The 14,449-nt window shown below is 32.1% G+C and overlaps 1 protein-coding gene and 1 long non-coding RNA gene across 2 annotated transcripts in view; one reads left to right on the plus strand and one right to left on the minus strand.

Annotated features, from left to right (window-relative positions):
- LOC118194647 (uncharacterized) overlaps positions 1-14,449 on the plus strand; it is a 56,890-nt gene that overhangs the window by 35,186 nt on the left and 7,255 nt on the right. Inside the window, exons 6-7 of the mRNA XM_085818836.1 lie at positions 897-1,011; positions 10,798-10,832. Of these exons, the coding sequence (XP_085674962.1) occupies positions 897-1,011; positions 10,798-10,832 (150 nt within the window). The remainder of the gene's footprint in view (positions 1-896; positions 1,012-10,797; positions 10,833-14,449) is intronic.
- Positions 1-14,449, minus strand: part of LOC146996822 (uncharacterized) — a 54,211-nt gene that overhangs the window by 33,473 nt on the left and 6,289 nt on the right. The window lies entirely within an intron of this gene.

Raw genomic sequence — 14,449 nt, forward strand, 5'->3', positions numbered from 1 at the left:
GGAGAAATGAGAGATGTTAGTGTCTGGATAAGAAATTCCCAATCCATCAAAATATCAGGTAACTATCTATCTGGGGTATTTTTTAATTGTCTCTTAATGCCACTTTAACCTGATTGAAGCACAGTGGATCTCCGTTTTATTCAAAATTTTTCAAATGTGATTTGTTGTTTATAGTGTAAAATGTCTCTGATGTGAGACATGGCATTGCCATCAAAAATGCTTGTGTTGCAGTTTGCTGTTGCTTTACCACCATAATATCTCTGTAAAAAAATTTTGCATCTTCCCCCATTTTTTATAAATTTTGCAGATAAAAAAATTAGGTTAATTTATTTTTCCTTCCTCTTCATCTGAAAACATTTCCTGTACAATCAACTTCTGTTGCTGCTTCTGAAATTGTTCCAGTTCTTTCTTGTTGAGTTCATTTTTACTATCTTCTAGTAACTCCTCTATATCTTTATTAAAAACAAGAATAAAATGTTTGTTGCGATTTTACTGTTAATCTTTACTATTGCTGACATTTTACAGTTAAAAGAGTTTGTAATTATTATTTCTTGCATGGATGTACACTTTCAAAAAATGCATATGTTTCCTTTTATAAATTTATTATAATCATGCATTTAACCCATGGAACCTGCTATCCTTAATAGTGTAAAAGTTCTTTGATTTCAGAATTTTTTCTCCTCTCTCTCTCTTTCTTTTTTTTTTTTCTTTTTATAAATTAAAAAAAAAAAAAATTTTTTTTTTTTATGCCTAAACTATTGCCCCCACATTCGAAACATTTAAGTTTAAAATAATAAGACTTAAATGTTTGTATTATATTAAACAAATTTTCATTTGTGTTTAAAAATATTTTTGATTTCATTAGTATTCTAAGCATTTTTTTTCACTATTATTAGACTTCCAAGGCCAAAACAAGAAGAGCACAGATTGTCTATCTTCAAAAATCATCTAATTCATCTGAAGCTGGGCAGTTTAATAATCGTGGTGGAGAAAATAACAGTAATAACACAAGTAAGGAAGTCATCTGAAAATTTAATTTTTAAATGTTTTAGATGTAAGTATTTTAATGGAGGACAGTAAACATTAATAGCAATGGGATTTAACTAGTATTCGCAATTTCAAGTAAATATTTTTAACAGAAATAGTGCTAATGCATTATGATCACGCATGAGAGTTTAGCTTTATGCACATCCATCTTTATTAGAAAAGCAAAGACTGTGTATTATGACAACATAAAATATTATAGAAAATCGATGTCCAGTGGTTTTAAATTTTGATTTTATTGAAAGCTGACCTTTTTTTTTTTTTTTTTTTTAAAAATTAAAACTCTTGTCAAGAATATGATGAGTGTTCTACTAATCTATGTAACAAAATTTTCAAAAGCTTTTAAAATTTTAAACTATGTATGTTTTTCATTGTATTTGATGTATTTCATTCTGACAAGTCTCTAATTATAGGAAGGAGAATTTTATATGTCTCTGATCAAAAGTAATTTAATGAATGTACAGTTATGCATCCTCCCAAAAGAGAAACACCTTTTATTTTTTCTCAAATTTAAGAATAGTGCAATTTATGATTTGTTTGCATTCTAGCAATTACTGATTTAATGAATCTTTAAGTCAGTCAGTGATTATTGGAATGTTTTTGTATTATAACATTTTCTATGAACTACAAAGATGCCAACTTTGTAGTTCATAGAAAGCTAAGATGTAGTATTTATTTTCATACTACATCTTAACTTTATAGCATTAGATTCTGAAAATTTAAAAAATATTTGAATAAATTTCCTCTTCCTCAGCCTGTTTTCCACAAATTAGCCATGAGCTTCCACAAATTTTAAAACGGGTTCGTCTACGTACTGATTTGTTTTTGCCTTTCTAACAAAGACAAGCCATTGCAAACTATTGTGAAGGTCATGCTGAACCTTTGTGTTCTAACTGTTGAACTTTATGCCAACTAATACATGAACCTACCAGTGATAGTGAAGCAAACATAAACTGAACATTCAGTCTATGATTCTGCTGAGTTAGCTGCACATTCACCTTTTTTTTTTTTTTTTAATTCATCTATTTGAGGCCTAATGAATAGCAGAAACAAGAATAAGAACAAGCAAAATTAAAGTTACAGGGAAGTGAAGATATTTTATTAGATATTATAATGTTATGTTGCTATGCATTCTTATTGGAATATAGATTAAAAAAATATATTATGGTAGTTAACTGTAGTTTATCCATGACTACATTTTGTTTGGAAATTAAATTATTCGCGTAATTTTCTCCTGTTATTTCTTGGATAATAAATTAAGTAAAAAAGTTCAAAAATACACCAAGAAACATGGCATTCCAAAAATGCATTGGACAAAAAATAAAAACTTTAACCAGAAATCTTTTTTTGGGGGGGGGAGAGGGAAGGAATTGGTTTGGTTCTAAAATTTTTCATTGAAAAATTGCTTATAATAACTATATAGGGGAAAATAGGTAAAGAAAACATTGCAATATTGCAGAGTTGCAAACTATTTAAAAAAAAACCCTACAGAATAAACCAGCTTCTGCCTCAGGGCTCTATGAGGAGTCTCTTGTTATTTTCATTCTGGTCCAGATATTGGAGTGATTTAAAATAATATCAATTCCACCCTTTCTGAAGTGGAAGTTTTCGCCACCCACCATAAAATACAATTTATATCACTAATCGAAAATTAAATAATTATCCTCTGCATATTGTTATGGTCATGATTGTTACTTTGGCAGGGAGCTGGGAGGTGCTTTTGTTTTTGAGGTAATCATCATGCTCAGCACACTACTTTGACAAGGCTCCTAGGTGACAATACCTAAAATGCCTTAAATTGGACCAGGGCAATAAAATCTAGCTCCATCTGTAGGAAATGCAATACTGATCATTTCACTCCTGAACATCTTCTCTCTTGAAAAGACCTACTTTCCTGTTAGAAATATTAACCCTTTGCGGTATGGCGTGCCTGGTCTGGGCACACCTAAAAATTTCCTTCTGTTCGCACAGAAAAATTGAATGAAAAAGGATTTGAAGTTTACTATAGGTTACTGTGAACCTTCTTTATTTATAGTAGATGGCAGCTCAACACAAACCAATACATATATTTTAGCCATGTTTAATTTTTTAAGACCCTCATTTTTCGAAGAAATCTTCCCAATTTTTTTTAGGGTATGAAAGGAATTGTTTGAAAGGAAATTTCTGTGTTATTTTTTTGGCTGTATGCTAATCTCCTTATTCTATATTAGTTTTAAATTTTTACCTTGAAATCTTGCCTAAAATTTAATGGCGAACCGAGGCGTTCCCAGACTGGGCTCACTGCCAATCTAGGTCACCGAGAGGCAGCTGTATCTTTGTTTCTCTGCAGCTCATCGATCAGCTCATTAACATAGAAACGTGGGTCCACATCTGTGTTTCATTTCCTGTTTTTCTCTTTCTTCTTTCCCCCTTTTTTTTTGGGGGGGGGAGGTTTGGTTATCAACTATGAAATTGTTGGGGTGATTTTCTGAAGGTCAGGGATCATTTTATCAGTTAGCTGTTTGGTTTGTCACTAGAGCTGTTCTCTTTTGCTTTGGCTCAAAGAAGTTTTCTTAGCGCTACATTTAATAGTTATGAGTTGTAAACATTTATATTTTTATTTTATAGTTTATAATTTCAAATTGTAGGTATAATATTATGTTATTTTTTGTTTGATTTTTAATTATTTTTCAAACGGATCGGAGAGGGCTGACCATTTCTAAAGCACTGAAAGTGCTACATGAATTGCTTTCAGATAGTGAATCTGATATGGATACCAGCATATGTTCAAAACATGCAGTATTGGGGTTATGCTTTTTCAAAGGTGGTGTCACTTCGAAAAGTACCACGATGAAAAAAATAGACTAAAGTGTAAATATAAAATGTAAATATCATATACCCAAGATACTTTTTTTACTTCCTTCTACGGAGTAAAAAGAAAGTATTGTAATCGCAAAAAGTTTCAGGCATCATATTTCAATGCAAATGTCCGTTTTCACCGCTATTGAATGCAATGTAATGATTTTTTTTATGGGACATCTGTACGTAAGGACAGGATAAAGGACTCTTTTCCCCAAAAAAATTGTAAAACTAATTTAAAATGAATTCTAAAGAGAATTTTTTGTGGCGTCTGTGCGTATGTACGTATCTCGCATAACTCAAAAACGAGTAACCTCAGAACGTTGCAATTTTGTATATAGGACTGCTATAACATGTAGATGTGCACCTCGTATTTTGGTAGCACCAAAAGTATATAAATATATATATATCCACTCTGTTACTCGGCTCAGTGATCTCAGTTTCTTTATTCTTATATGTTTGTAAATTGTGCATTTTTTGCTTTAAAAATGATTGAACTATGTTATTCTTATCTTTCGGTTAAGATTTTTTATGCCTTTAGTGAATCTGTATGCAATATTTTTAGAATTATCAACAATTTAAAAGTTGTTTAAGTGCCGCTAAGCCTAATAATTGTTTCCATGGCAGCCATTGCTTGTTTACATTTGAAACAGCAGAATAGTAGATTTGTTGCCAATCTAGAGAAAGTAAGCTTTGCAATAACAAAGATACCGCCTTCTTTTATTATTGTGAATTAAATCATGCGTGATCCATTCTAGAATTTATTCGAGGAAGTAAGTGTTTAAGATTTACTTCATAATTTTCAGTACAGACATCTAGAGTTTTAATATATTTTTGCCTTGTCGTAAAGTGAGAACTAAATTAATTGAATGAGAAATACTGAATCGTCTTTGAAAAACTTTTTTTTTTGTTTTGTTTTGTTGTTGTTGTTGTTGTTCTTTGCTTAATTTCTTTTATACATCATTTTAGATTTATTATAGTATTTGAATAGAACATGTGGCAATGATTAGATAATTCTTAAGATGATATAAATTTTGGGCATTCTGAGTTAAAAAATGAATGAAATGTAACGCTGCTAAGTGAACGTAGGACCAGAGTGTTGCTATGGTAAACAAATACAGTCAAAAGTCTTTAACCCGGATGTCCATAATATGGAATGATCTATAATCCGGACCTCAAAGCTACAAACTTTCTGCGCATGCGTCAACGCATAATGCGTTAACACATGTGCATAATGCCTTTATGCATGCTCGTAATATGTTTAATGTATAACGGGCAGTATAAGCTAAGCTAAAATTATCTAATTGTCTATTTCAGTTAATGTTGCAGATTGCTTTGTTCCTTAATCTTCTAATTGGATCTGGCTTATTATTTTTTGCAGACTGTTAGAGCAATTTTATAAAAGTAAGCTTGAACTTTCGATTATGTCAAAAAGAATTTCCGATTCTGGAGCTACCAAACGCTCTACAAAGCGAGCAATTTTATAAAAGTAAGCTTGAACTTTCGATTATGTCAAAAAGAATTTCCGATTCTGGAGCTACTAAGCAAAAGCATGTTTCGATGTCCATCATACAAAAAGTGGAATTGCTGCAAAAAATGGATAAAGGCATGTCCTTTGATTCTCTAACCATTGCAAAATATGTTTACCAATTTCCCGCTGCCCTGTGATGGGGGGGGGGGGTCAATGAACTGGAAGTTGATCTGTCAGCACTCATCTTCATCCTCATCTTCAGGGCATATGTTTTTATTTTATTCGGCTTATAAGTCCTTACTAAATGTAGTATTTTATCTCGATGTACTCAGTCTTTGATATGATTTAAATCAAATTCCTCGTTATTATAAATATCACGAAAACACATCAAATAGTTTTCTAGTTTCGACTATGTGTAATGTATGCTTTACGCATGCACGCGTTGAAAGAAATGTTTAATAAAGTAAACAAATAAATATTAAGTTTTTTTTTTTAAATTTTGCAACCATTTAGATCATAATTGCTCTTTATTTCATAAATTACGGTTTCATATTTTTAATTTTATAATTTCTGCATGTCATCTTACCAGATTTAAACTGAGGATCTATAATCCAGAAAAACCGATAATTGGGAATCGCCAAAGTCCCGACGAGTCCGGATTAAAGACTTTTGACTGTATTGTTAATTTTGGAGAGTACATTTATTCTATTGTGGTTTGTGCGCTATCGACGAAGTAGATTTAATTCAATCTAATAAGTTTAAATGAAATGCAAGAAAAAATGGGTATAATTTAATATACCGTACAAGTCATGTGGTGCACACATCAGATTTTTTCCATTCATAAGCATGTAATCATCATATAACCAAACATATAACCAAAAATGAGCTTTTTAGGGAGGTGTAGAATAACAGATTCTCCCGTGGCATACCTTGGGTAATGCTAAATCTGCTATGGTATTCAGAATCTAGTGTTTTTTAATCGTAGGCAAAATCTCTTTTTTACGTGCTTCCCAGCAATGCTCGTTTCAGCACTCTTTTCAAAGCTCTATTCAATCAGTGTGCCTGCTTCTGGCACACCCACAGAATTAAAACAATGAGTGCTATCTTTACAAAGTTTTACTTGTGTACTCCTCTAGGCCTAATTAAACTGCCTACCATTTTTTTAAAATTGAAATTCCAGCTTTGAAAGGTAGCGTGCCGGAAAGGGTTAATGGCTCTTGGATTCATGGATCTGGTCTAGCCTAATGGCTAACCAGTTAGGATTTAATCTTACTATATATTAAACATCTTAAATATTTGGGCTACATGTTTGATTTGGAGTTGTTGAGTAATAAACATGCTGAAAACCTGGCAGAAAAAGACTTAACATCCTTAAGTATATATCTGGTATCAAGTGAGGGGATTCATCTACTGTCAAATCTACGTATATGTCATTGATAAGATCCACTTTGGATTATGGTTTGGGGATTTACTTTGTGCTTCTCCTACCAGTTTGGCTAAACTCGAGCTTGTTCAATTTAGTGTAGCCCATCTAATTTCTTCCTTATACAACAGCTGCCCGGCTGAAATGGCACGCTTTTAATGTGACATACAGCCGTTAAGTTTGAGATGCAAAACTAAACTGCCGAAATACTTTAATAAACTATACAGTTATGGTACTCATAACCATACCTTTATACTTTTTCATGATTGGTTTTCTAATCAGAGATTGAAAAGAGACAGCCTTTTTTCTTTGGCTTATCTCATGTGTGTAATAGATAAAACTATTGAGAGATACTCACTGAAACTTACTATCAACCCATTGGAAGGACTTTCTGGTATCTATTTTCACACAGACCTAACTTTTTACACCAACAAAAAGACGGATTTACCAGATTATCTTCGGCAGATTGCAATGGAAACTTTGAATGGCATTCCCTCTAATGCCCTTGAGATTTACAATGATGGCAATAAAAATGAACTTGGAAATTGGGGGTAGTAGAGTCTTCATTAGAAAACCTATTAATAGCTTTAAGACTAGAAGCCCTGATCACTGCTTTGTTTTTCTTTATGAGCTTATAGCAGTTAAGGAAGGCCTTAAAGCTGCTTGCAGTTGCACTGCCTACAAAGATACCTGGATTTTGACTGACAGCTGTAAAATTGGCCTTGTATTGGTTATAAAGACTTCACTCTCTATTCTGGCTTTCTAGCAAAAACTCTCTTCCCGTCATGATGTACAACTGCAATGGATCCCTTCACGTATTGGTCTCAGTAGTAATGAAATGGCTGATGCCCTGGCTAAGAAAGATACTAAGAAGACTGGCTAAGAAGAATTGGTGTAAAAAAGTTAATAGTTTTAGCGTTAACAGGCTCGCCAGAACTTGTATCAGAACAGTCTTCGCTGATACTAATTATTCTCTCTAGCTTCTTTTCTTGAATTACTCATGATGTCTAAAGAAGGTTATTTCATCAGAGTAAAGTAAATCTAGTACTTTCCTCTACTTCTATAATGATATTCAGAAAACTCAGCTAATACTCAGAACAATCCAATAGTTTCTTCTCGATTGTTTTTACTCACACTAACTGAAGTTTTTTATAAAACGTCTTGACACATTGTCTGGAACTCAGTGATTGCAAATTGTTCCTTAGCCGAGCCGAAATGCTTTATGTTTAGGCATGCACAATCGACAGATAATCACACATGACATATCCCTTGCCATGGTGAGCTGCTGTGCATTGATATTGGATTCGATGTGATCGAAAGATATTTCTGCTGAATTATGATTTGTATTTAGCATCTACATTATCTACATTCTAATTACTTTATATTTATCATCAGAAAAATAATTTCATAAAAAGAGTGATTTATTATGATTAACTACAAAGCTAGTGTACCCGTCATTTAGACAGGTATAAGATAAGTGTACATCATACAGAACTCTCAAAATAAAGGACTGAAGGGGAATTAAAATCGATAATTGTCAGCATAAATTAGAAAAGTAAAAATTGTGGTTTTTATAATTTTGCTTAAAAAGTCCGAAATCCATCAAAATGATGAATCATTTGATGATTTTGGGTGATTTATGATCAATTTATTTGGTCATAAACTTATTTGACTTTACAAATCGTCAAATGATCCTGTAAATCTAGTGTTAAAGAAGCAGTGGAAAATAAATTTATTTGGAATGGATGGGAAACAGTTTGCTTGCTGATTTCAAGGCCAGGCAAATAATCCAAAATACACAAGGAAAACTGTTAATGGCAAGAGATGAGATGGCTGTCATATGTTGTGGGGTTATTTTTCATGGTAATTTTCAGTTTCCGTTTTTCATATAAATGATATCATGCTGAAAAAATATATGTGGATACTCTGAAAAACATGATGCTCCTATAAACAAAAGATATTGTGCGACTAAAATGGTGCTGCCAACAAGATACTGATCTATTACATTTATCTAAATAAGATAAATTAAAATACTATCGTTCAATGAATTTGAAATAACATTGGAAAATGGTCCAAGGTGCATGATATTCCATTCATATTGAAAAATGACAAACATTATTCTATGTCAATTGAAATTAGTACAGGTCTTAAAAACAAAAGTTTTGTAACTAAATTTTAATAAAGAAGTTTACATTTTGTAGCAAATAACAATAACCAGGTTTTGGTATTTTATAATACCTGCATCCGCATTGAAAAGTTGCAAACTTATTACCAACTTTATGGAGTATTTGCAAACTTGTTTCTGACTCTGGAGAAATATGTTTGAGTATTTTACATTTGTTTCATTTATCCAGTGCCTCCTTTTTTTTTTACATACAAGACACACACACACTTCCCCCCTTTTTTTTTTTTTGCGCTTCCCATTTCTCCTGGTATAATAGCAATCTGCTTTTGCTAAAAAAATCACATAATTCTGCAAACTTGGCACTCTGCGCAACCTCGGCACCAAAATCCTAAAATGAGAAGGAAAAAAGAAGCCTTTGTGCCTTTAAGTAAGCTACATTATGCTGTATGTGTGCAGAAAGCTAAGTCTGAGATTTTGCTAAAGACAATGAAAACTACAGTATGTTGTCCATCATTATGGTTAAAACACTGAAATTTCCATAGGAGAGGCCATAATCTGCATTCACACTCGTAAAAATGTCCAGATCGGTGGAAAGTCATTTTGGGTGGGGGTATACTGCAGGCATACTTGGGTTGTCACATAAATACTACTTTATGGTGTCATCATGGGCTGCCACATAAATATTTTTTAGTGTCAAGGTGCATCACCTGGTACTTTTTTTTTTGGGCTTTTTGGCAGGGGTATGAATAATGAGAAAGCACTATATATTTTTGTTCAATATATTTTGGGAATAATTCTGAGGGAAACATTATGACATGAAGACATTCCAGCAATCAGTGATGATTCTCGCAGAATTAATAAATTATATCACCAGTTTAAAAAAATATACATTAAACATGAGCAAAAAAGTTAAACAGACTTTATTCTTTGGGGGGGGAAGTGTTTATACCTAACTGTATGTGCTGCCTTATTTTCATTATTAAGCTAATACTGTTTATTAGTAGCTTTATGATCAAAATAGACATTAGATTCTTAAATTTTAAACTAGATTTAACTGTGTCTATTCTCTGTTGAATTTTTAGATTTATATTATTTAAAAACTGATTTGTTAATATTCAATGAGAAATTTAAAAGTGTGAATTAAAACGTGTCGGATTTGAGCAAAGTTCTTGCCTGTTAGTATTGCAAAGAAAGTGTCTATTACTAACTACAGCTTAAAATTCAAGGGTGTAAAATAATTCAAATGTCCTTTAAATAAAGCTATTCCATGTTTTAGAATGTTTAGATTTGGGCAGTATATTTGCTATTAAAATAAAAGCATTAAATCTAGCATGGTTTATTTCTTGGTTAGATTTGTAGTTTGCATTCAATGTATGTTTCGCAGCCTTCAGATCACAACATTATAGTCATGGATTATGTAAATGATCTCTCTAAATTTATAAACCGTATAAATCCTATGTGTATGGATTTTTTTTGGGGGGGGGGGTGAAATTTTTTCTTGTGTAACTTTGTTTGGGGAGGGGAAGAAGCTTTAGTAATGTATTCAAGAAAGCTGCAGTTATCAAGCTAGTAAGTTTTTTTAAAGACATTTGTGTCAGTTTTTTTTATAAGCATATCTCTAAAAGCATACAGTGTTATTATATAAAACATTAAAGGCTCATTGCCAGAACAGATGTGCTTCTTTTAAACTATATAGATAAATTCTAATATATAGTTTTTTACTATATAAATATTTGTATTAATATAATCAAAATGGTGTATTACATTTGATTAACAAACAGTAATTTTGTAATGATTTTATTCATCGGAAGTTAAATTAAGTGACTTGAATAGATTAAACTTGAGGAAATTCTGTTTTAAAAGTTAATCTCTAATTTTGTATTTTTATTCCTTTAGGTGACAGTTATTCACCTTCAGTTGTCTGGGAATCTGTGAGTAATTTTTTTTTAGTTTTCAAATTTTTTAAAAAATTTTTATTTTTATTTATTTATTTATTTTTTGTTAGAGTAATTTATGCATAAACACCTTCTCACTCACATACATATATTTATATAAAATAAAAGAGAATTTTAATGGAAGTTTCCCACCACTTCAAATATCTGCAGAAACAGTTTGTGTTGGTGTGCATGACGATATTTTGTCAAACAATTTTTGGCATTTGAAAGAAAGAGACTTGCTTTAGAACATTAATGAGTTTCCCGCCATCCCAAATATTGTCTGTGCAAACAGTTTACATTAGTGTGTTTACTCATATTTTGTCAAACGATTTTTGACATTTGAAAGAAAGAGACTTGCTTTAGAATACTATATTGGGAAGTTTGTAAGAAAATATCATTAAGTACAAGGTGTCTGAAATGAAACTATCACACTATTAAATTAGAACCATCATTTAATCTCAGTTCTGTTGCTAAAACTCAGCTACAAAATGTCACCAAATCATGTGTATGTACTAATGTTGTATCATAAAACACTATGAAGGTTTGGTTCTGAAAGTTCAGAAATAAGGACTATGACTTTCAAGAAGCAGAGGGCTCTGGTCAGCCTACTGATGTTCATGAAGCTCACCTGAGAGAACTTGTGGAAGAAGATCCGTATGCAACCATTCGAGAACTTGCTAAGGAGTTAAACATTAATGGCATGTCCATTAGTCGCGGTATCTATCGCAAAAACTTGACATACTAGTTCAATTGCTGGGTGTTGCATGAGCTGACTCGAGCAGATACGAGCAGACTTGTTCGGACCTGCACTAATCTGCTCAAATATCAATCCAAGGACAAAATTCTGGACCAAATCGTCACTTGTGATGAAAAGTGGATTTACTTCAACAACATGGGCTGAAAAGGGTGTTGATCTGCACTTGGCGAGCCTGTCGACCGCGTCGCAAAGTACAATTTGACTAACAAAAAGATCATGTGTTATATCTGGTGGGATTGCCATGGTATTATCTACAAAGAGTATCTGGAAAAAGGTAAAATCCTTGACAGTAATGTGCACAGCAAGATGCTAGTACATGTTGATGCTGCTATCAAGGAAAAATGTGCAACTGAGTTCTAGTGTAAAAAGGTAATGTTCCATCAAGATAATGCAAGACTACATGTGTCTGTATTCACCGGCTGGATTCTGTAGGGACTCGAATGGGATCTTTTGCGATTTCTACAATATAGCCTCGAAATCGCTCCTTCAGACTTCCTTTTTTTCACACTTGCAGCTATATCTTGCTTGTACTATTCTGTATGTGGTGCCCGAAATGAAGTTGATCTGTTTTTGTACTCATGGCCACCAAGTTTCAGGGCTGAAGGCTTTGAAAAGCTACCAAAACTTTGGCAGAGAAATCATAGATTTAGACAGTGATTGCTATCTGCACTAAATGTACTGCTTTCATGTTTTTTTCCCTAACTTAAGAACATTTTCTGACAGAAAACTTTTGTTACAACCAGATAATTATTTATCATTGCAAAGATATGTACATAATTTCCATACATTTTTTTATATTGGAAAAAAAATTCCTGTTTTGTTGTAATTTTTAGCAAAGGTTTACTGAAATCTGATAAGATGTGTTTTGATATAATACAGTACAAAGTCCATAATCCGGACATCCATTATCTGGAATGATCTAAAATGCGGACTTCAAAACCACCAACAACATTTTTTCTCATAAGCTTTATGCATGCACATTTGATTCCTCCCTCCGGGCATAATAAAATATCTGGAGAGTCTCGATTCTTAATTTCACTTTGACACTAAATAAAATACCTTCTTATTGGGGGAAAAAAAAAAAAAAAAAACTAGCGTAAATTTGTAGGATCAGTAATTTAGTTCCATTGCTGCATATCTGCTTGGCACACATCTCAAACTGAAACATTTAACATAGATACATCGTTGATCTGACGCCAACCTGGCGAATCATTATTATTCTTTCCTTTCATCATCGCATCATTTTATCAATACATGACAATGACTTGAGTAATGACTCATGTAGCGATGCCTAAACAATTTGTTTATGTTAGTAATTGAATAATAAAAGAGTATGATGACCTTTTATGTTGACATTACTCTTGGCAATGATTATAGATTTATGTTGACGAGGAAAATTTTACCAAAAATTTCTTTCCATATACTGAAAATAGATTTTGCTAATTTATCATAGACCCAAAGATTACATTTAGGGCTATTTGAATTAAGAATAACTGATTTCTTATTAACATAAACCCAGAACCAGTGCCAGGGCTCGTGTGGCCACACCGAGTCACAGAATTTAAGATATCTAGCGCCAGCCCTCAATAAGGCTTAAGTATATGTGAGAATTTATTTATTTAGAACTCTGTTAAGCCTTAAACATGTGCAAGAAATAGACATAAGTATAATTAATTACTAAGCTAATACAATTCAGGCTTAATTGTCTCAGTGTGCGGTAGAAGCAAAATAAAATTTACCGAAACAACTTGTCCTTAGTTGCCAAGCTCATGATGCATATAACCAAATATGTATAGTGAAGGATAGCTAAATTTGATGGTGATAGCCACTAATTTTAAAGGTTTTCGGATATTGCAAAATAAAGGTCAAATTTTCCAATTCACAGCTTTTATAAAGAAATGTGGAGAAGAGGTAATAAACGCAGATGATTATAAAAGAAGTTTTTCATTGTGATGACAATGACTTCTCAATCATCAATCAATTAATGAATGTCAAATCAATCAATTAATGAATGTCAAAATCTGTAGTATGGTTCAAGATCTAGAAAATACCGCTACCGCTAATGAAGAAAGTGACAGAGAAGTTACTGAAAACGAGAAAATTTCGATTGACAAGTTAGTCAAAATTCTTGAAACGACAGTTACAGGATTTCAGCAATGTAACTGAACAAGATATTATGTCTGTCTAAAGAATTGAAGAGAAGGCATTAGCACACACACACACACACACACAACAACAACAAAAAAAAAAAAAAAACTTAAACAACTTACATTGAAAGAAATGTTTCAAGGTAAAAAAATAAATATTAAGTTTTTTTTTTTTTTTTTTGTAAATTTTGATACCCTTTAGGTCATAAATACTTTACTTCATTATTTTATAAATCATGATTTCATATTTTTAATTTTATAATTTCTACATGTCATCGTACTAGATTTAAACTGGTGATCTAATATCCGGAAAAATACCAAATCCGGAATCGCCGGAGTCCCGACGTGTCTGAATTTTGGACTTTGTACTGTAATAGCATCTCAAATGTTATCACTAATGAATTATTTCATTTATGTCAAAAATCCATGTAACAAACTATTGATCATAGAAATTATCATAAGATGTAGGAAAATGATATTTTATGTTTTATATATATATATAGATAGATATGTGATTAAATAATTTAGTTCTTTGCCATAATTTAATATGAGATGAGTGCTTGACCAGAGAAGGCGTTATTTTGGAGTTACAAGTGGACTGAGGTTAGAAGATCACTGAAAATATCAGTTACATAGTAGACGATGCTAGGAACTTTTGAAGAAATACAAAAGCTCTTGTTAATCCATACATATCTTTATTACTTATT

This window comes from Stegodyphus dumicola, chromosome 6 (assembly GCF_044657685.1).
Source record: "Stegodyphus dumicola isolate Sdum_Otavi_A_Nest chromosome 6, ASM4465768v1".
In the NCBI taxonomy this organism is placed as follows: Eukaryota; Metazoa; Arthropoda; class Arachnida; order Araneae; family Eresidae; genus Stegodyphus; species Stegodyphus dumicola.